The sequence below is a fragment of the Neoarius graeffei genome, chromosome 12, assembly GCF_027579695.1.
Source record: "Neoarius graeffei isolate fNeoGra1 chromosome 12, fNeoGra1.pri, whole genome shotgun sequence".
Classification (NCBI taxonomy): domain Eukaryota; kingdom Metazoa; phylum Chordata; class Actinopteri; order Siluriformes; family Ariidae; genus Neoarius; species Neoarius graeffei.
In genome coordinates this window covers 8737970-8761526 of record NC_083580.1, presented here as the reverse complement: position 1 = coordinate 8761526, position 23557 = coordinate 8737970, and the positions used below count along the sequence as shown (strand labels likewise).

Sequence of the window (23557 nt, the reverse complement as noted above, 5' to 3'; positions counted from 1 at the left end):
TTCTTCTTCACACTTTAATAAGCTAACACATCTGGGCTGCATTCCAACCGCCTATCCTTTCCATTACATTACAGGCATTTAGCAGATGATCTTATCCAGAGCAATGTACAACATATCCAGAGTAGCCCAGGGAGCAGTTGGGGGGGTTAGGTGCTTTACTCGAGGGCACTTCAGCCATTCCTGCTGGTCCAGGGACTTGAACTAGCAACCTTTTGGTCCTAACACTGCTTCTCTAATCATTAGACCATGGTTTCCCCTTTCCTAGACCTTCACTGCAAAAAAAATGATCTCTTGTTGAGAGAAAATATCTTTAATATGGGTGAATTTATCTATTATTTCTTATTAGAAGTTTACTAGAACTCAAATATAAGATTATTTAGCTTACTTTGAGACGCTTTTACTAACTTCAAGCCTTAAATTTTCTTATTCTATTGGCAGATAATTTTGGTCATTTTAAGCATTCAGTTCTAGAAAGAAGCAAACTTATCTGCCAATAGAATTAGAAAATTTAAGGCTTGAAATTAGTAAAAGCGTCTCAAAGTAAGCTAAGGCCAAAAAAAAAAATGTGTGTGTTTCCGGTTACGTAGATTTCAAAACTAGGGTCGGTAGGCAGGCATTTTTTTTTTTTTGAATTTTTTTTTCAAGATGGCTGCCATAACCTATATTTAGACAGGAATAATTTCACAAAATATAATGAATTTCTTTGCAGGTCACTTGAGTTACCACCTTCTGATGAATCTGATGCAGCATGAGACACCTTTTAACATGAATTTTTCTGTAAATATAACAGCTCAATATACCATGAGAGAGAGAGAGCAGCCCCGCCCCTCTCTGCTCCCTGAGTGCAGCTCGTCGCCTTGGTAACGGTGCAGGGAAAAGACACGATATAACAAGCAAAGAGCGCTTTTTCTCAGAGTTCCCTCTCCTCGAACGCTGATTTACACGGAAACGAAAGGAGCTATTCACAAAATTCTTTCACATTGAGTGCTACAAGGCTCCCATGAACACATTAATGTAATTTTTTTTGTCCCTAGTGTAAAAAATGTGGACAATAGAGCGAGTTAAAAACAAGTGACTTTTCTGATTTTGCAGTAAAAGCGCTGCCACGTTTATAATGTGAGTCTATGGGAGAGCGCGGCTGTCCTCTCCTTACTTTCAGGCTTCTCATTCAAAAACTGTAAATCCTATCGCTCAGGTAGACACTTGTCTTGATTCACACAATGTGTGACTACAACTTTTGAGAAAGTTGTGTGTGTAGAGTGAAACTTGTGGCTGAGAAAACAGTTTAAATGAGAAAGTTAGAGCTTTTTTTTTTCAAGCTGCCTACACTCTAAACTCCTGAGCTGCACTGGTGTGTAACGCCATAGACCCCCATTATAAAGCCTGCATTTCTCCAGATGTGCTCATGGTGTTTGATCTGTGACTGATCAAAAAGTATAGAGCCTAGCAAAAAAGTTGAATGCCAGATCCACACAGGAGAATTTTGTCTACGTTTTAAAGTTTGAATCATGTCTCTAGGTGAAAGACAAAATAAGGGTTATCTCTGCTTCTGTTCCCTCCGACAGCCCCGACACACTACTGCCTCCGCCGAGTGCGCGCACACCGCATGTCGGGGCCGATCAACGAAGTCTGCGGGGAATTTGTGGTTATTATCGGTACAAACAGCGCGAATCACAACTTAAATGGGTGCGGTTCAGTTTGACATTACTGTCAGTCCGTTAGATAAACATTTAATTTTATTAAAATCAAAAATTAATACTTAGAGCCTGTGGGCTACAAAAATAAGTCATTAAAGTAGCCGGCTGGACTTAATTGTGTAGTCGGCTGTATGGCCGGCAGCCGGCGCTTGTGGAAAGCCCTGATTTTCCCAGTGAGTGACAAAAACTTCCGGTTCACGTGGTTGGGTTATATGTAAAAGTCACGACTGGGAAAAAAAACAAAAAAAAAAGTTTAGGGTCGGGCGGTACGGATTAGGGTCGGTCGGGTAACCGGAAACACACATTTTTTTTTGGCCTAAATAATCTTGTATTTGAATTCTAGTAAACTTCTAATAAGAAATAATAGATAAATTCACCCATATTAAAGATATTTTCTCTCAACAAGAGATAATTTTTTGCAGTGCTGATGGAAAACCTCATGCAGTCAAAGGTAAAACTTGTTAAACCCTCCATGCTTATTGTTCCTTTTATAAGAAAAGCCTCGTATCTGATAGCATAATGGTTAGAGAAGCAGCTTTAGGACCAAAAAATTGCCAGTTCAAGTCCCTGGACCAGCAGGAATGGCTGAAGTGTCCTTGAACAAGGCACCGAACCCCCAACTACTCCTCAGGCTGCTCTGGGTACGTTGTACATTGCTCTGGATAAGAGCCTCTGCTAAATGCCTGTAACGTAACGTAATGTAAGATACACATAAGGCTTTAGAACACTTTGACCTAAGAGTATGCCACATTTATTATCCAGATAAAGCATCCTGACCTTTCTAATGTCAGGACTCTACAAAAGTGTCTGAGAAATCTAAAGCACACGAGGCAACAAGATCAATAAAACACAGATGGATTCTTTTAAGTGTGCTCTGTACTAAGATTACAAGACTAGGACTATCTCCAACTGACACGCTGAAACTAAAACTAACTAGAGACCTGGGCAGATCTGAGCTCAGCTTTTGTCCGATTGGGAGATAGAAGCTACGGTACATAAATTAAAAAAAAAAAAATAGCCCACTCAGAAATACGTCGACGCCAGGATTCAAACCAACATTGCAAAATCCGTCCCTTGCCTGGACAGCACTCTAGACCACTCAGCCATAGAGGATTACATCACAAACTGAGGTTATGTAACATGGCACTTAGTCAATACGCAGTGGTACCATACTGCGACTATGGAATCGCTGCCTGAGGCTGGCACACCAATTACATTCTTAAAGCTACACTGCCTTTCAGATTTTTCAAGTGTAGGTCATAAAAAGAATTTTCCCTGACGCCCAATTATTTTTGTTTAGCGGACCGAAAGCTCCTGAATTCGAATCACAGACTTCCAACTTTATTAGCTTTCTTTTAACAGAACAATTAAAATTTATCTCCACGTGGCCCTAAATTCTCCGCTATTTTTTCCTGCTTCACCACGACCCCATTCAAGATACTATGTCATGCGTCATCACATGGTGGGCTTTCCCTGTTCGCGCAAGGCATTGTGGGATACAAATTTGAAACAGGAGAGAAAAATGGAGGGCGTGAGTGTGCAAATGAAACGTGAAAGACCGACTACGGTAACGGAAAGAAAGCGAGAAAAGACGTTATATTATATACGAAGGAAAGGAAACGCAGGACCAAACTAATAAATATCGGCACTCAACGAGCACCTCGGTGTGATCAGCTGTTCATTTAGCGACAATGACGGTCAAAGGTAAACCTGCGCATGCACACACACACACACGGACTTCCTCTGTCTGACTGTGCGAAGCGAGCGATTGCATGCACATGATTTGCTTTAATCCCCTCAAATGAAATAACTTCCCAGATACAGAACAGAATGGCCTGATATTTTGTGAGGGAACTAAACATTTCAGAGTAGGGTTGCCACCCGTCCCGTAAAATACGGAATCGTCCTTTATTTGGCAATTAAATCTTGTCCCGTATTTTCATAAATGTCCAATACACACGTCTGTCTCACACATATCAACACGAAATCTAACAATAATGAACAAAATAAAACAGGAAATACTATGTTGCGGGATCTACCCAGGACACAAACCCCTCCCCTCTGTGTCACGCTCTGTGCGTCTGTGTCTGGCTGCCTGCGTCAGTGCATGTGGCGCTGTCACGGTTGCCTAGAGACAGACAACACACACCGTCGCTGCTCAAAACCCCGGGCCTTTTAAAAATGTCTGCTGCACCCGGGACTCCAGGATTGTTGCCCACTTGTACATTATACATTTTTACAGCATTGGCAATAAAGCATTTCAAGCTTTAAGTATGAGTAATTGCTTTCTTGATCACCCCTTTACTAAAAACACCTACAAAATAAAACATACCACTGCTGCGGGCACCCCACCCCATGGGCGTCGTGCCCGTGGTGGTCATGGCCCCAAGGAGCCGTGGTGGGCGCCCCTTATTTTCATTTCTGAATGGTGGCAACCCTATTTCAGAGGGAACTAAATTTCACCGATTTTATGAAATCGAAAGGCCGCCTAGTTTTAAACACGCTTGAACTCGGTTAAACATACAGTGGTGCTTGAAAGTTTGTGAACCCTTTAGAATTTTCGATATTTCTGCATAAATATGACCTAAAACATCATCTGATTTTCACACAAGTCCTAAAAGTAGATAAAGAGAACCCAGTTAAACAAATAAGACAAACATATTATACTTGGTGATTTATTTATTGAGGAAAATGATCCAATATTACATATCTGTGAGTGGCAAAAGTATGTGAACCTTTCGGATTAGCAGTTAATTTGAAGGTGAAATTAGAGTCAGTTGTTTTCAATCAATGGGATGACAATCAGGAGTGAGTGGGCGCCCTGTTTTATTTAAAGAACAGGGATCGATCAAAGTCTGATCTTCACAATACATGTTTGTGGAAGTGCATCATGGCACGAACAAAGGAGGTTTCTGAGGACCTCAGAAAAAGCAGTGTTGATGCTCATCAGGCTGGAAAAGGTTACAAAACCATCTCTAAAGAGTTTGGACTCCACCAATCCACAGTCAGACAGATTGTGTACAAATGGAAGAAATTCAAGACCATTGTTACCCTCCCCAGGAGTGGTCGACCAACAAAGATCACTCCAAGAGCAAGGCGTGTAATAGTCGGCGAGGTGACAAAGGACCCCAGGGTAACTTCTAAGCAACTGAAGGCCTCTCTCACATTGGCTAATGTTAATATTTATGAGTCCACCATCAGGAGAACACTGAACAACAATGGTGTGCATGGCAGGGTTGCAAGGAGAAAGCCACTGCTCTCCAAAAAGAACATTGCTGCTCGTCTGCAGTTTGCTAAAGATCACATGGACAAGCCAGAAGGCTATTGGAAAAATGTTTTGTGGACGGATGAGACCAAAATAGAACTTTTTGGTTTAAATGAGAAGTGTTATGTTTGGAGAAAGGAAAACACTGCATTCCAGCATAAGAACCTCATCCCATCTGTGAAACATGGTGGTGGTAGTATCATGGTTTGGGCCTGTTTTGCTGTATCTGGGCCAGGACGGCTTGCCATCATTGATGGAACAATGGATTCTGAATTATACCAGCGAATTCTAAAGGAAAATGTCAGGACATCTGTCCATGAACTGAATCTCAAGAGAAGGTGGGTCATGCAGCAAGACAGCGACCCTAAGCACACAAGTCGTTCTACCAAAGAATGGTTAAAGAAGAATAAAGTTAATGTTTTGGAATGGCCAAGTCAAAGTCCTGACCTTAATCCAATCGAAATGTTGTGGAAGGACCTGAAGCGAGCAGTTCATGTGAAGAAACCCACCAACATCCCAGAGTTGAAGCTGTTCTGTACGGAGGAACGGGCTAAAATTCCTCCAAGCTGGTGTGCAGGACTGATCAACAGTTACCAGAAACGTTTAGTTGCAGTTATTGCTGCACAAGGGGGTCACACCAGATACTGAAAGCAAAGGTTCACATACTTTTGCCACTCACAGATATGTAATATTGGATCATTTTCCTCAATAAATAAATGACCAAGTATAATATTTTTGTCTCATTTGTTTAACTGGGTTCTCTTTATCTACTTTTAGGACTTGTGTGAAAATCAGACGATGTTTTAGGTCATATTTATGCAGAAATATCGAAAATTCTAAAGGGTTCACAAACTTTCAAGCACCACTGTACACATACAGGCAGGTGCCTCTGTAGGCTTCAGCCAGAGACTGAGCCAAAAAATAATAATTTACAGAAATAAAATAAAATAAAATACAAAAAGCCTTTTCAGGGTTAAAGAATCGTTCCTGTATGAATCTCTGAGATTGCAGCAAAATTATTTCAGCGATGAATGATTTAGTTTTGCTCTTGCGTCCAACCAGATTTAAAACAAGCTTCTCAATTTGTACTACTTGGTGTTCATTTTTTAAAATAACTTACCTTGATGTAATAATCTCATAAAGCTCATTCTGTGCTGTTAGGGTGCTTTCAAATTTGCATGTGACTTTGCTGCTGATACTTCAAAAAAAAAAAGTGTAATAATACACTTACCAGTCTTAATTAGCAGTCGAGATTAGACCCATTTTTATCGCTAAGAATGACTGAATAAAGACTGGTGTAACTGCGGAGATGAGGAGGTTTTCAGTGTCGCTGAGGCTGAAAATCGAAGAGATGCTGCTTATATGACTCGATTGTGTGCAGCCAGAGTTAAAGTGAGATGTTGCGTTGTGTTATTTTTAGTTCTTTTGCAATATTGGCAGTAAAATATTTTTTGATTCAAGATGGCATAAATCTCATTAACTCGCGAACAAGACTCTTGGCCTCCGTGTCTGTTCTTCCACACACGCACACAGAGGTATAAAACCGAAAACAAAATGTGAAATCAGCTTAAAGTCTCACATAAACCTGTCTCTAACCATCAGGTGCGGTGTTGATTTCTTTTCTTGGAGAGTGCGTCATGGTAGAGCTGAATCACTTGGATCAGAAGGTTTTATTTTATTCATCCTATGAATAAAATATAAGCCAGAGTGTGTGTTGAAGATCTGCAAGTCCCAAGGTTTTGCTCGTATTTGATAAACACATTTCCCCATGTTCACTCATGGCTCTGTGAGGGCATAATATTTTCTACCAAGCTCTAAGATACATTTCTGTCTGGTGACCTTGAACAGATCAGTGTTTTATGGATTCTGAGGTCGAAATTGTTCGATTGTTGGCTCAAAATGGCTTTTCACTCGCACACCTTCATGCATCTTCCTGACATTGCTTTAGGAGAGAAGTTATATTTCCAAACTAATAGATTAAATTTATGATAATTCAGGTTAAATCTTGTAGCTGTCATCAGACAACTACAACATTAGTTCGCAACATTTCAATGCGATTTATAAACCGCCTATAAAATACAAATATTCAGAAAAATAAAATATGATCGTTACATGGGTCTAACGGGCTTTAAAGGAACAGTCCACCGTACTTCCGTAATGAAATATGTTCTTCTCTGAATTGAGACGAGCTGATCCGTACCTCTCCGAGCTTTGCGCGACCTCCCAGTCAGTCAGACGCGCTGTCACTCCTGTTAGCAATGTAGCTAGGCTCAGCATGGCCAATGGTATTTTTTGGGGCTGTAGTTAGATGCGACCAAACTCTTCCACGTTTTTCCTGTTTACATAGGTTTATATGACCAGTGACATGAAACAAAGTTCAGTTACACAAATTGAAACGTAGCGATTTTCTATGCTATGGAAAGTCCGCACTATAATGACAGGCGTACTAACACCTTCTGCGTGCTTCGACAGCGCATTGATACCTTCACTCCTGTTTTCCCCCTCTCCCCCCTCTCCCCCGCAGGCTACTTGTCTTGGTGGTCACGTTGGTTGTATTGACGGAAGTTAGGGGGGGTGGGGGAGAGAAAAAAAAACAGGAGTGAAGGTATCAATGCGCTGCCGAAGCGCGCAGAAGGTGTTAGTACGCCTGTCATTATAGTGCGGACTTTCCATAGCATAGAAAATCGCTACGTTTCAATTTGTGTAACTGAACTTGTTTCATATCACTGGTCATATAAACCTATGTAAACAGGAAAAACGTGGAAGAGTTTGGTCGCATCTAACTACAGCCCCAAAAAATACCATTGGCCATGCTGAGCCTAACTACATTGCTAACAGGAGTGACAGCGCGTCTGACTGACTGGGAGGTCGCGCAAAGCTCGGAGAGGTACGGATCAGCTCGTCTCAATTCAGAGAAGAACATATTTCATTATGGAAGTACGGTGGACTGTTCCTTTAAAATGCCCTTCTTTGCTCATTTAGTTTATTAGTCATTTATTGAGACGGAGTGATTGCTTTCGAGGTTATTTCTCCTTTCCAGATGTTGAGCTGTCATGTGGCAGTGCGCTCACTCTTCCTCTTCGCTTCCATTGAGTTATTATTGCACCTAGTGGTCAAAAAATGGGAACTGCAAGCAAGCACGACTCGAGGCCCACTGGGGCAGGAATCACACTGCCCCATGCTCGATAAAACTTTTTATTGGAAGAAGGGAAAAAGACATGACAGCTAACGACAGAGTTGCAGGATTTTTACACCAAATTTGGGTCATTTAAAAATACTCTGTGGCCAGGATATTGTTTTATAGCAAATTAAATCGAATACATTTCCACAAACAAAGGCAAAGCGTAAGTGCAGACAGTGTGCTGTACAGAACCATTTCTATTGTAGGATATATTGCAAAGTTTGGAAAAGGGAATGTGGGATTATGGAGTGGTTCATGGCTGTACATCATCAGAAACGCATGCGCACCGTGGTGAGCCTGTTTTCCAAGCAAAGGCTGAAATAAAGAACATCATCTCGCTTTTCTAATGCCTGTATTTTGGGCTAGTTTCAGATCTTTTATGTGGCCTTTGAGATGGAGTTGGGTTGGGAATTCTTTGAGAAACACAGGCTGTACACTATCGTGCAAAAGTATTCATCCCCCTTGGTGTTTGTCCTGTTTCGTCGCATTACAAACTGGAATTAAATTGGATTTTTGGAGGGCTAGCACAATTTGATTTACACAACATGCTTACCAACTGAAAGGTGCATTTTTTCTATTGTGACACAAATAATAATTATGATAAAAATAAAAGAAATCTGGAGTGTGCACAGGTATTCACCCCCCACCCCCAAAGTCAATACTTTGTAGAGCCACCTTTTGCTGCAATTACAGCTGCGAGTCTCTTGGGGTATGTCTCTATTAGCTTAGCACATCTAGCCACTGGGATTGTTGTCCATTCCTCAAGGCAAAACTGCTCCAACTCCTTCAAGTTAGATGGGTTGTGTTGGTGAACAGCAATCAAGTTATGCCACAGATTCTCAATTAGATTGAGGTCTGGGCTTTGATTAGGCCACTCCAAGAAATTTAAATGTTTCCCTTTAAACCACTCCAGTGTAGCTTTAGCAGTATGTTTAGGTTCATTGTCCTGCTGGAATGTGAACCTTCGTCCCAGTCTCAAACCTCTGACCGACTCAAACAGGTTTTCCTCCAGAATTGCCCTGTATTTAGTGCCATCCATCTTTCCTTCAGTCCTGATCAGCTTTCCTGTCCCTGCAGATGAAAAACATCCCCACAGCATGATGCTGCCACCACCATGCTTCACTGTAGGAATGGGGTGATCAGGGCTTTCCCCAGAAAAAATATCAGAGAAGTGCTACTGATGCAGAGCCACAGCCCAGAGGGCCCCAAAGCCTGCTAAGGGGGTCTGGGGGGGCATGGTCTCCCGGAAAATTTTGAAATTAGAGACTTCAAGTGGTACATTCTGGTGGCATCTAGGGCTGATTTAGGCACAATTCAACATTAAATTTGCTGTTTTTTACCTTGTCGAATATGCAAGGGGCAAATTTTATAGGGCAAAATTAGATTTGAAATGAAAACACTACATAGCACGCCTCTTCATTTTCCAATTCCAGGATGCCAGGAACAGAATTGTGGTCAAATCACACAACATCGCCACCTAGCGACCAGCGCCTAGAACGTGGTTGCGAATGACAGTCAGTACACACATTGAAACCCTTTATTTTCACTTCTGGGTTGAGTCCCAGGATAGTCTTGACCAATATATTACAATATATTCCTATTTCTATAGTTAATATTCATTTTCAGAGAGCAGTAAGAGATATTTAGGTGTGGAAAGTGTGCTGCATTGTTTAATTTATGGTATTGGATTTTTTTTTTTTTTTGGTATGCAAATGACAGTGTGGCGCTGATGTCACAGCACCATGGAACGCCGGGTATCCACGTTTTGGGGAAAGCCCTAGTAATGGGAAGTGTTGGGTTTGCGCCACGTTGTGTAAATCAAATGGTGCTAACCCCCCCCCCCCCCAAAAAAAAAAATCCATTTTAATTCCAGCTTGTAATGCGACAAAACAGGACAAGGGGGATGAATACTTTGCAAGACACTATCAAAAACACGTGAAGAAAGGTATGACTAAAACCATAGGTGGACAGTAACAAAGTACATTTACTTGAGTACTGTACTTAAAGGAACAGTCCACCGTACTTCCATAATGAAATATGCTCTTATCTGAATTGAGACGAGCTGCTCCGTACCTCTCCGAGCTTTGCGCGACCTCCCAGTCAGTCAGACGCAGTCAGACGCGCTGTCACTCCTGTTAGCAATGTAGCTAGGCTCAGCATGGCCAATGGTATTTTTGGGGGCTGTAGTTAGATGCGACCAAACTCTTCCGCGTTTTTCCTGTTTACATAGGTTTATATGACCAGTGACATGAAACAAGTTCAGTTACACAAATTGAAACGTAGCGATTTTCTATGCTATGGAAAGTGCGCACTATAATGACAGGCGTACTAACACCTTCTGCGCGCTTCGGCAGCGCATTGATATCTGAGCTCCGTATCAATGCGCTATCAAAGCGCGCAGAAGGTGTTAGTACGCCTGTCATTATAGTGCGCACTTTCCATAGCATAGAAAATCGCTACGTTTCAATTTGTGTAACTGAACTTGTTTCATATCACTGGTCATATAAACCTATGTAAACAGGAAAAACGCGGAAGAGTTTGGTCGCATCTAACTACAGCCCCAAAAAATACCATTGGCCATGCTGAGCCTAACTACATTGCTAACAGGAGTGACAGCGCGTCTGACTGACTGGGAGGTCGCGCAAAGCTCGGAGAGGTACGGATCAGCTCGTCTCAATTCAGAGAAGAACATATTTCATTATGGAAGTACGGTGGACTGTTCCTTTAAAATGCCCTTCTTTGCTCATTTAGTTTATTAGTCATTTATTGAGACGGAGTGATTGCTTTCGAGGTTATTTCTCCTTTCCAGATGTTGAGCTGTCATGTGGCAGTGCGCTCACTCTTCCTCTTCGCTTCCATTGAGTTATTATTGCACCTAGTGGTCAAAAAATGGGAACTGCAAGCAAGCACGACTCGAGGCCCACTGGGGCAGGAATCACACTGCCCCATGCTCGATAAAACTTTTTATTGGAAGAAGGGAAAAAGACATGACAGCTAACGACAGAGTTGCAGGATTTTTACACCAAATTTGGGTCATTTAAAAATACTCTGTGGCCAGGATATTGTTTTATAGCAAATTAAATCGAATACATTTCCACAAACAAAGGCAAAGCGTAAGTGCAGACAGTGTGCTGTACAGAACCATTTCTATTGTAGGATATATTGCAAAGTTTGGAAAAGGGAATGTGGGATTATGGAGTGGTTCATGGCTGTACATCATCAGAAACGCATGCGCACCGTGGTGAGCCTGTTTTCCAAGCAAAGGCTGAAATAAAGAACATCATCTCGCTTTTCTAATGCCTGTATTTTGGGCTAGTTTCAGATCTTTTATGTGGCCTTTGAGATGGAGTTGGGTTGGGAATTCTTTGAGAAACACAGGCTGTACACTATCGTGCAAAAGTATTCATCCCCCTTGGTGTTTGTCCTGTTTCGTCGCATTACAAACTGGAATTAAATTGGATTTTTGGAGGGCTAGCACAATTTGATTTACACAACATGCTTACCAACTGAAAGGTGCATTTTTTCTATTGTGACACAAATAATAATTATGATAAAAATAAAAGAAATCTGGAGTGTGCACAGGTATTCACCCCCCACCCCCAAAGTCAATACTTTGTAGAGCCACCTTTTGCTGCAATTACAGCTGCGAGTCTCTTGGGGTATGTCTCTATTAGCTTAGCACATCTAGCCACTGGGATTGTTGTCCATTCCTCAAGGCAAAACTGCTCCAACTCCTTCAAGTTAGATGGGTTGTGTTGGTGAACAGCAATCAAGTTATGCCACAGATTCTCAATTAGATTGAGGTCTGGGCTTTGATTAGGCCACTCCAAGAAATTTAAATGTTTCCCTTTAAACCACTCCAGTGTAGCTTTAGCAGTATGTTTAGGTTCATTGTCCTGCTGGAATGTGAACCTTCGTCCCAGTCTCAAACCTCTGACCGACTCAAACAGGTTTTCCTCCAGAATTGCCCTGTATTTAGTGCCATCCATCTTTCCTTCAGTCCTGATCAGCTTTCCTGTCCCTGCAGATGAAAAACATCCCCACAGCATGATGCTGCCACCACCATGCTTCACTGTAGGAATGGGGTGATCAGGGCTTTCCCCAGAAAAAATATCAGAGAAGTGCTACTGATGCAGAGCCACAGCCCAGAGGGCCCCAAAGCCTGCTAAGGGGGTCTGGGGGGGCATGGTCTCCCGGAAAATTTTGAAATTAGAGACTTCAAGTGGTACATTCTGGTGGCATCTAGGGCTGATTTAGGCACAATTCAACATTAAATTTGCTGTTTTTTACCTTGTCGAATATGCAAGGGGCAAATTTTATAGGGCAAAATTAGATTTGAAATGAAAACACTACATAGCACGCCTCTTCATTTTCCAATTCCAGGATGCCAGGAACAGAATTGTGGTCAAATCACACAACATCGCCACCTAGCGACCAGCGCCTAGAACGTGGTTGCGAATGACAGTCAGTACACACATTGAAACCCTTTATTTTCACTTCTGGGTTGAGTCCCAGGATAGTCTTGACCAATATATTACAATATATTCCTATTTCTATAGTTAATATTCATTTTCAGAGAGCAGTAAGAGATATTTAGGTGTGGAAAGTGTGCTGCATTGTTTAATTTATGGTATTGGATTTTTTTTTTTTTTTGGTATGCAAATGACAGTGTGGCGCTGATGTCACAGCACCATGGAACGCCGGGTATCCACGTTTTGGGGAAAGCCCTAGTAATGGGAAGTGTTGGGTTTGCGCCACGTTGTGTAAATCAAATGGTGCTAACCCCCCCCCCCCCCCAAAAAAAAAATCCATTTTAATTCCAGCTTGTAATGCGACAAAACAGGACAAGGGGGATGAATACTTTGCAAGACACTATCAAAAACACGTGAAGAAAGGTATGACTAAAACCATAGGTGGACAGTAACAAAGTACATTTACTTGAGTACTGTACTTAAAGGAACAGTCCACCGTACTTCCATAATGAAATATGCTCTTATCTGAATTGAGACGAGCTGCTCCGTACCTCTCCGAGCTTTGCGCGACCTCCCAGTCAGTCAGACGCAGTCAGACGCGCTGTCACTCCTGTTAGCAATGTAGCTAGGCTCAGCATGGCCAATGGTATTTTTGGGGGCTGTAGTTAGATGCGACCAAACTCTTCCGCGTTTTTCCTGTTTACATAGGTTTATATGACCAGTGACATGAAACAAGTTCAGTTACACAAATTGAAACGTAGCGATTTTCTATGCTATGGAAAGTGCGCACTATAATGACAGGCGTACTAACACCTTCTGCGCGCTTCGGCAGCGCATTGATATCTGAGCTCCGTATCAATGCGCTATCAAAGCGCGCAGAAGGTGTTAGTACGCCTGTCATTATAGTGCGCACTTTCCATAGCATAGAAAATCGCTACGTTTCAATTTGTGTAACTGAACTTGTTTCATATCACTGGTCATATAAACCTATGTAAACAGGAAAAACGCGGAAGAGTTTGGTCGCATCTAACTACAGCCCCAAAAAATACCATTGGCCATACTGAGCCTAGCTACATTGCTAACAGGAGTGACAGCGCGTCTGACTGCGTCTGACTGACTGGGAGGTCGCGCAAAGCTCGGAGAGGTACGGAGCAGCTCGTCTCAATTCAGATAAGAGCATATTTCATTATGGAAGTACGGTGGACTGTTCCTTTAAGTACGCTTTTTGAGTATCTGTACTTTACTTGAGGGTTTTTTTTTTTTGAAACTTATGACACTAACTTCACTACATTTCTGTCAAGGTCCTCGTTACTCGTGACTATGAAGCAGCTTTGAAAGTGGATGTTTTTTCTTTTCTTTTCTAAAATGTGATTGTTTTTTTCAGAGGTGACACTGACACGGCCGATCAGTAATCACTAGAGTTACGTCACGTCCGTAGACTGTATAAAACCAAGTGCAGTGATTTCTCATCAGCGTCATTTGAACACGATCAGTTGATGGCAGAATGGAAGGAGGCGGTTCTTCTGGGGAATGCACGCACTCATGGCCCATGAACCCATGTTTCAGTTTTCTGAAAGGATTAAAGATTTGTTTTGTTTTAAATGTTTACTTTGTTCGCCTAAAACGAACCACATCACGGACTACAAAAACTCGCCATCCGACCTACAGAAGCATATTGAGGTATATAAATGTTTTATTCCAAGAGAAAGCCTGCAACGAAGTTGTAACGTTCTAGCAGTCGGGTTAGTCAAATGACTTTCTATGGCTTTTCCTGCCAAGTAGCGACAGCCTTGTCCACGGCTAACATTTACACATAGCTAGTTAACTTGGACACGGTTAGTTAGCATGTAAAAACGGACTTGCGCTAAGATGAATAACGTTAATTTATCTGAAGTCCTTTCAGAATTGTATGTTTTAGCATATTCTTGCCAAATAAACAATGTAGAAATCTTTCTTTTCTAGTAACGTTAGCTACCCAATATGATTTCGTGTTTGAAAAGAGTTTGCTAGCATGTCAGGTGGAGTTTCAGCTCGACAGGTTCTACAAGCTCATCAGTAAATCCAGTCGGTTGCTTCAGAGGCATTAGGTTTTGTAAGCGTTGTGGCAATAATACAACAATACATTGAGAGAAAATGTACTTTCAGTACTTACACTACCGTTCAAAAGTTTGGGGTCACTTTGAAATGTCCTTATTTTTGAAAGAAAAGCACTGTTCTTTTCAATGAAGATCACTTTAAACTAATCAGAAATCCACTCTATACATTGCTAATGTGGTAAATGACTATTCTAGCTGCAAATGTGTGGTTTTTGGTGCAATATCTCCATAGGTGTATAGAGGCCCATTTCCAGCAACTCTCACTCCAGTGTTCTAATGGTACAATGTGTTTGCTCATTGCCTCAGAAGGCTAATGGATGATTAGAAAACCCTTGTACAATCATGTTAGCACAGCTGAAAACAGTTGAGCTCTTTAGAGAAGCTATAAAACTGACCTTCCTTTGAGCAGATTGAGTTTCTGGAGCATCACATTTGTGGGGTCGATTAAATGCTCAAAATGGCCAGAAAAATGTCTCGACTATATTTTCTATTCGTTTTACAACTTATGGTGGTAAATAAAAGTGTGACTTTTCATGGAAAACACAAAATTGTCTGGTTGACCCCAAACTTTTGAACGGTAGTGTACGTATGATGAAAAAAGTTGTTCTTCTTCACACTTTAATAAGCTAACACATCTGGGCTGCATTCCAGTCGCCTATCCTTTCCATTACATTACAGGCATTTAGCAGATGCTCTTATCCAGAGCAATGTACAACATATCCAGAGTAGCCCAGGGAGCAGTTGGGGGGGTTAGGTGCTTTACTCGAGGGCACTTCAGCCATTCCTGCTGGTCCAGGGACTTGAACTAGCAACCTTTTGGTCCTAACACTGCTTCTCTAATCATTAGACCATGGTGGTAAATAAAAGTGTGACTTGGAGACTGTGGTGGTAAATAAAAGTGTGACTTTTCATGGAAAACACAAAATTGTCTGGGTGACCCCAAATTTTTGAACGGTAGTGTAAGTATTTTTAAAAGCAAGTACTTCAGTACTTTAACTTAAGTAAAAATTTGACTGGACAACTTTCACTTGTGGCGGCACGGTGGTGTAGTGGTTAGCGCTGTCGCCTCACAGCAAGAAGGTCCTGGGTTCGAGCCCCGGGGCCGGCGAGGGCCTTTCTGTGTGGAGTTTGCATGATCTCCCCGTGTCCGCGTGGGTTTCCTCCGGGTGCTCCGGTTTCCCCCACAGTCCAAAGACATGCAGGTTAGGTTAACTGGTGACTCTAAATTGACCGTAGGTGTGAATGTGAGTGTGAATGGTTGTCTGTGTCTATGTGTCAGCCCTGTGATGACCTGGCGACTTGTCCAGGGTGTACCCCGCCTTTCGCCCGTAGTCAGCTGGGATAGGCTCCAGCTCGCCTGCGACCCTGTAGAACAGGATAAAGCGGCTAGAGATAATGAGATGAGATGAGATGAACTTTCACTTGTATCGGAGTAGCATTTAACCAGCGGGATCTGTACTTTGAATTAAGTAATAAACTTGGGTACTTTGTCCACCTCTGACTAAAACTGTTCAAACCAAGCTGGATGACTTTATATGGTGTTACTCTAATATAATAATTCACCGGATCATAGCCTATAGCTTGTCGAAGTCGAAAACGATAGCCTCTAAAACTTCATTTTGTTTGAGACGAAATCATTATTTGCATTTTCCTACCACATGAAAATCTGTGGATCAGATCGAACTGTAATTGGCGCAAGCTGTAGTGGTTTCCCAGCCATAATGTATGTCCATATATAGATCTTGCTATGGCAAAGCTCATTCTCATTATCTCTAGCCGCTTTATCCTTCTACAGGGTCGCAGGCAAGCTGGATCCTATCCCAGCTGACTACGGGCGAAAGGCGGGGTACACCCTGGACAAGTCGCCAGGTCATCACAGGGCTGACACATAGACACAGACAACCATTCACACCTACGGTCAATTTAGAGTCACCAGTTAACCTAACCTGCATGTCTTTGGACTGTGGGGGAAACCGGAGCACCCGGAGGAAACCCACGCGGACACGGGGAGAACATGCAAACTCCACACAGAAAGGCCCTCGCCGGCCCCGGGGCTCGAACCCAGGACCTTCTTGCTGTGAGGCGACAGCGTTAACCACTACACCACCGTGCCGCCCTATGGAAAAGCTAATAAATCAAATCAAATCAAAATTATAAAACCACACTGTAGGAGTTTACAGAGTGATAATGTTCTATTGGTTTTGCCCAAAAAAAACCCAAAACAAACAATGGACTTTCGACTTATCGTAGAATTTTAATATGGTGAATTTGAAGGAAGCTTAAAGTTTAAGGCCTTGTCGAGTCTCAAATGGACGTTTCATTACTTTTGAGTTTTGCTCGCTGGAATGTCAAAGCTTTGTTGTCTCATATCTCAAAATGGCTCTTCAGCCAGATAGAACCTGAAGAGTCACGACAGGTCTCATGTTAATCGTCCCTTTCCATGGAAAAAAATAAGAGTTCTCTTTACCGTTGTTTTCCATCCAGTTAGAAGTTAACAGTTTCGATGAATACTCCTCACCTTGAGCGGCTTTTTTTTTAAAAAAAGCCTTTGAATTTCTGCATCACTGCTGAAGCTTCAGTGGATTTAGGTGCATTAGTTCCTCTGGCTTATTTCTAGAGTTATTTATATCATCCTAATACACTGCCTCTTTCTTGTAGCTATTGACCGAGCGAGGAACTGCTACTTCGTGAAAAATAATCTTCTGTATAATACATGAGAGTGAATGATCTCGAGGAAGATAATGTCACAGCTTATTTTACGCAGACCTCGTTTCCCCCAGCAGTCACCGGGATTTAGCGCTGGATTTAATGATTCCGAGAAGAAAACAGGGATTTATTTGCCGTTTTCAACTGAAATGCTCTTCAGGGTGTCTTGTTAGGTTCATTAGAGCATCTGCGAGGTCAGTAACCATAGCGATGATCTTTGATAAGGAGCGCAGCCCGTTCAGCGCCCTTTCCTCTCCCGGGGAAACGATGCATCTAAATAATTGTCAACCCAAAGCTGAGGAGAGGAGCTTATCTGTCTGTCTGTCTGTCTGTCTCAGTGTTGTGTGCGCTGTAGCATGTAACAAGGACAAATGCTTTCTTTTTTGAGCTCCCTAGCTTTAGATGAGAGCAAACATTTTAACAGTCAGTGTTAGCATTTGGTACAATAATACACAAGTTGATTTGACTGGTTTCTCTCTCTTTCTAGGAGAAGAAGGGTCAGGAATTGTCAAAAGGGCCAGAAGTGGAGATAGCAAAGTTGGAGAAGCTGTTGAGTCCACTGAGGAACCCTGAGCGTCCTGCAAAGGAGGAGTAATCTAACATCTCAAGTGCTCTGTACATACAGGGAGCAGGAAGCAGACACAGGAAGGTTTAGTGTTATTTCTGGCTTGCCGCTATATAAATATTGTAAAGACGGCGGGCTGGCGGTCGGGTTCTCCCTATCCGCAGGCGCTCCTTGCCACAGGCTCACCTCACGAAAGAAGACAAAACCCACCAGTTTTGCACTTCACACCTGTGGTCCGTGTGTCTGTGTTACTCCTTGCCACTAGAGGGCGCTACAATATGTAACGAATAAAACACAACGGGACATGTTAAATGGAAAATAATAACAGGGTAGCTCGATGCACCCTGACAAAATGCAGTTATTGTTACTACCCGAAGTTGATTTTTTTTTTTGTCACTAACAGCAATGTTATTTGATAAAAGTGTCATTTTTATCCATTTATAGTTACATGTAATATTGTGAAATGGCTGAAAGTTCCTGTTATCACTTATATTACAGCAGCTATAAACCATCCTTCCTTTTACCAGCTTCTTTTTTTTCCATTTTGTAATTAATAAGACAAAAAAATGCAGCGTGTCATGTTACCACGAGAAAACTTAAAGTTAGCGCTTTACCTTTGACTGTTACAAAGCACTGACTGACGCTGGAGACCCCTCCTGTAAACGCCAAGTAAACAGCATTTTCTCACAGAAAATTTTACCACATGAACAATTTTAAAGTTGTTACTGTAGAAACAACATGAGAATAACTGCACGACCATCAGAGCTGCTGTTATAGAAAATTCAACATGGAGACATTTAATTATATATATAATATAATGCATATTTTTTTCTGTAAAACTATTTGCCTTTTTATTTTTAGGACATTTGTAGTTTATAAAAGTATTTACTCTATCCACATTCACTGGATATGAGCAATCGCGCACTCTGATTGGCTACTCTACTACTAAGCTATCAGCTCATATACCATGAGTAGAGAAAAACAAAATGGCGGCGTGTGTTGCTGAACCAACCGAGGACGAAATAAAAACTACTTGAAAACAACCCCCCCCCCAAAAAAAACCCACAAAAATAAATAAATAAAATATGGAATAAAAGTATTTCATGGTAAGAACATATCTTTTTAATTTTCTTTTTCAAGAATTATTATTTTTATATTTTTCACAAATCGCTACTGGTTTGTTTACACCCTTCATCTTTAAGCAGTAAAATTTTTTTTTTTGGTTCAAAAGCTCAAAGTAGTTTGAAAATGACATCACTGAAATGTCCAAGGAAGAATTAAATAAACGTCTAAAGCTAGTCTGTACCTCGGCACGACAGCAAGACGGCACTTTCTACAAAAAAAAAACAACACTAACGTCAATTTGTGCAGCCATCAATAGGTTTTTAAGAAGTCCGCCAAAGCGGAAATGATTTTGTCAGACATTTTGTATAAAGTTTTTATTGAAAAACAAAATGGCGGAGCGTTTTGCTGAAGCAACCAAGGATGAAACAAAAACTGTACTTGAAAACAACCCCCCCCCAAAAAAAACCAACAAAATATGGAATAAAAGTATTTGATGGTAAGAACATATCTTTTTTATTTTTCAAGAATTATTATTATCGTGTTTTTCACAAATTGCTCTTGTCGTTTCGCTACTGGTTTGTTCACATCCTTCATCTTTAAGCATTAAAACTTGAATTTTTTTTTTTGGTTCAAAATCTCAAAGTAGCTTGAAAATGACATCACTGAAATGTCCAAGGAAGAATTAAATAAACGTCTAAAGCTAGTCTGTACCTCGGCACGACAGCAAGACGGCACTTTCTACAAAAAAAATAAATACTAAAGTCAATTTGTGCAGCCATCGATAGGTTTTTAAGAAGTTCACCGAAGCGGAAATGATTTTGTCAGACATTTTGTATAAAGTTTTTATTGAAAAACAAAATGGCGGAGCGTTTTGCTGAAGCAACCAAGGATGAAACAAAAACTGTACTTGAAAACAACCCCCCCCCCCCAAAAAAACCAACAAAATATGGAATAAAAGTATTTGATGGTAAGAACATATCTTTTTTATTTTTCAAGAATTATTATTATCGCGTTTTTCACAAATTGCTCTTGTCGTTTCGCTACTGGTTTGTTCACATCCTTCATCTTTAAGCATTAAAACTTGAATTTTTTTTTTTTGGTTCAAAATCTCAAAGTAGTTTGAAAATGACATCACTGAAATGTCCAAGGAAGAATTAAATAAACGTCTAAAGCTAGTCTATACCTCGGCACGACAGCAAGACGGCACTTTCTACAAAAAAAACAACAACACTAAAGTCAATTTGTGCAGCCATCAATAGATTTTTAAGAAGTCCGCCGAAGCGGAAATGATTTTGTCAGACATTTTGTATAAAGTTTTTATTGAAAAACAAAATGGCGGAGCGTTTTGCTGAAGCAACCAAGGATGAAACAAAAACTGTACTTGAAAACAACCCCCCCCCCCCCAAAAAAAAACCCCAACAAAATATGGAATAAAAGTATTTGATGGTAAGAACATATTTTTTATTTTTCAAGAATTATTAGTATTATCGTGTTTTTCACAAATTGCTCCTGTCATTTCGCTACTGGTTTGTTCACATCCTTCATCTTTAAGCATTAAAACTTGAATTTTTTTTTTTTTTTTGGTTCAAAAGCTCAAAGTAGTTTGAAAATGACATCACTGAAATGTCCAAGGAAGAATTAAATAAACGTCTAAAGCTAGTCTGTACCTCGGCACGACAGCAAGACGGCACTTTCTAAAAAAATAAATAAATACTAAAGTCAATTTGTGCAGCCATCGATAGGTTTTTAAGAAGTTCACCGAAGCGGAAATGATTTTGTCAGACATTTTGTATCAAGTTTTTATTGAAAAACAAAATGGCGGAGCGTTTTGCTGAAGCAACCAAGGATGAAACAAAAACTGTACTTGAAAACAACCCCCCCCCCCCCAAAAAAAACAACAAAATATGGAATAAAAGTATTTGATGGTAAGAACATATCTTTTTTATTTTTCAAGAATTATTATTATCGCGTTTTTCACAAATTGCTCCTGTCGTTTCGCTACTGGTTTGTTCACATCCTTCATCTTTAAGCATTAAAACTTGAATTTTTTTTTTTTGGTTCAAAATCTCAAAGTAGTTTGAAAATGACATCACTGAAATGTCCAAGGAAGAATTAAATAAACGTCTAAAGCTAGTCTGTACCTCGGCACGACAGCAAGACGGCACTTTCTAAAAAAAAAATAAATACTAAAGTCAATTTGTGCAGCCATCGATAGGTTTTTAAGAAGTTCACCGAAGCGGAAATGATTTTGTCAGACATTTTGTATAAAGTTTTTATTGAAAAACAAAATGGCGTAGCGTTTTGCTGAAGCAACCAAGGATGAAACAAAAACTGTACTTGAAAACAACCCCCCCCAAAAAAAACCAACAAAATATGGAATAAAAGTATTTGATGGTAAGAACATATCTTTTTTATTTTTCAAGAATTATTATTATTATTATTGTGTTTTTCACAAATTGCTCTTGTCGTTTCGCTACTGGTTTGTTCACATCCTTCATCTTTAAGCATTAAAACTTGAATTTTTTTTTTTGGTTCAAAAGCTCAAAGTAGTTTGAAAATGACATCACTGAAATGTCCAAGGAAGAATTAAATAAACGTCTAAAGCTAGTCTGTACCTCGGCACGACAGCAAGACGGCACTTTCTACAAAAAAAATAAATACTAAAGTCAATTTGTGCAGCCATCAATAGGTTTTTAAGAAGTCCGCCAAAGCGGAAATGATTTTGTCAGACATTTTGTATCAAGTTTTTATTGAAAAACAAAATGGCGTAGCGTTTTGCTGAAGCAACCAAGGATGAAACAAAAACTGTACTTGAAAACAACCCCCCCCCCAAAAAAACCAACAAAATATGGAATAAAAGTATTTGATGGTAAGAACATATCTTTTTTATTTTTCAAGAATTATTATTATCGCGTTTTTCACAAATTGCTCCTGTCGTTTCGCTACTGGTTTGTTCACATCCTTCATCTTTAAGCATTAAAACTTGAATTTTTTTTTTTGGTTCAAAATCTCAAAGTAGTTTGAAAATGACATCACTGAAATGTCCAAGGAAGAATTAAAATAAACGTCTAAAGCTAGTCTGTACCTCGGCACGACAGCAAGACGGCACTTTCTAAAAAAAATAAAAAATACTAAAGTCAATTTGTGCAGCCATCGATAGGTTTTTAAGAAGTCCGCCGAAGTGGAAATGATTTTGTCGGACATTTTGTATCAAGTTTTTGTTGGTCGAATTTGCAAAAAATAAAAATACTCCGTTTTTCAAAATCCACTGAATGTGGATAGAATAAAACAGTTATTCTAAATAATATTAAACATCTCGGCTACGTGCTGTCTGAATACCTTCATCCTGAACCAGCCCATCACTCTTTCTCTTTCCAAACAACAGGGTATTAAAAACAGGGCTCTGCCTTCTGGAGTGCTGATGTGTTTATTAAAACGATTCATCGTGTTTAAACCACTGGTTCATTACCTGATACACTCCACATCATATGCAGATGGGATGAGAAGATATTTGTTTATTGGTTCCTCAGGCCAAGCTATGAGTGCAAGAAAAAAAAATCCCAACAACTCTTGTTTGATATTAAAACGCGTTAGTTACACACTTGTAAGCACTACAGGGAAGCACCTATTCAAGACACAGGTATATGCGTCATTATTAGCACAGTACTGATTGGGAATTGTTCCACTGGCCAAGCAGAGTGTGTGGGTTGAGCGCAACTCTGGCAGGCATGACTGGACTGTGGTGAAGAGGACCATAAGTGTCTCTTTACCTTTATATAAACCACTCACAGCTGAGTGCTAATGAATCAAAGAGCTCAGACATCACAGGCCACGCCAATCAGCCCATGATGATGCCATATCGCATGGTCTAACATAGGAACCCCAGGTTACACGGGTTTTGAGAAGCAGCGATGAAACATATCTCTACTTCTCTAAGCATAGAAAAGCCTGTGAGGATGCGCATGTGGTCTAACAATTGTTATACTACAGAAGTGAATGGTGGTTGCCACTAATTTTAGCTTTTATATCTTGGTCTCTGTGGAGCGTCCATCTTCTCCAAACCTTGCCCATTCCTGGCTTCATCCTAACGCTCATGAGGTGAGGAGATACTTCTGTTCATTCTTCTGCTGGATGTTTCCTGGCGCTAGGACTGGAACCCTCTCCTGACTTGAAGGTACTTTGCAAGCCTTGTACAGGATGAGAAAGAGGACCAGAAGGAGAACAGCCACCAGTACATTACACACTATAGCCACCACTGCCGCAGTGGACAGTCCTACCGCTCTGTCTCTGGACTCCATGTTGAAAGCGATGACGTGATCGGTGCAGTCCGAGAACAGGACGATCGAGACCGTTTCAGAACGGTGAGCAGTTCAAAACCCTGTCTGAAGAGCACATCCTGCCATCCTGCTCAGTCCTCTTCTACCGTCAACAGAAATGAGATGCGTCCTAGTTTTCCCCCTTCACATCTGTTCAAGTGCTTCAGTCGTCTCATGCACAGCGATCAAGCGCA

General features: G+C 40.8%; 1 protein-coding gene across 1 annotated transcript in view; it reads left to right on the top strand.

The window, feature by feature from the left end:
• dnai1.2 (dynein, axonemal, intermediate chain 1, paralog 2) overlaps positions 1 to 18380 on the top strand; it is a 113474-nt gene extending 95094 nt beyond the window's left edge. Inside the window, exon 20 of the mRNA XM_060934980.1 lies at positions 17905 to 18380. Within this exon, the coding sequence (XP_060790963.1) occupies positions 17905 to 18012 (108 nt within the window). The 3' untranslated portion in view covers positions 18013 to 18380. The remainder of the gene's footprint in view (positions 1 to 17904) is intronic.
• The last annotated feature ends 5177 nt before the right edge of the window (positions 18381 to 23557 follow it).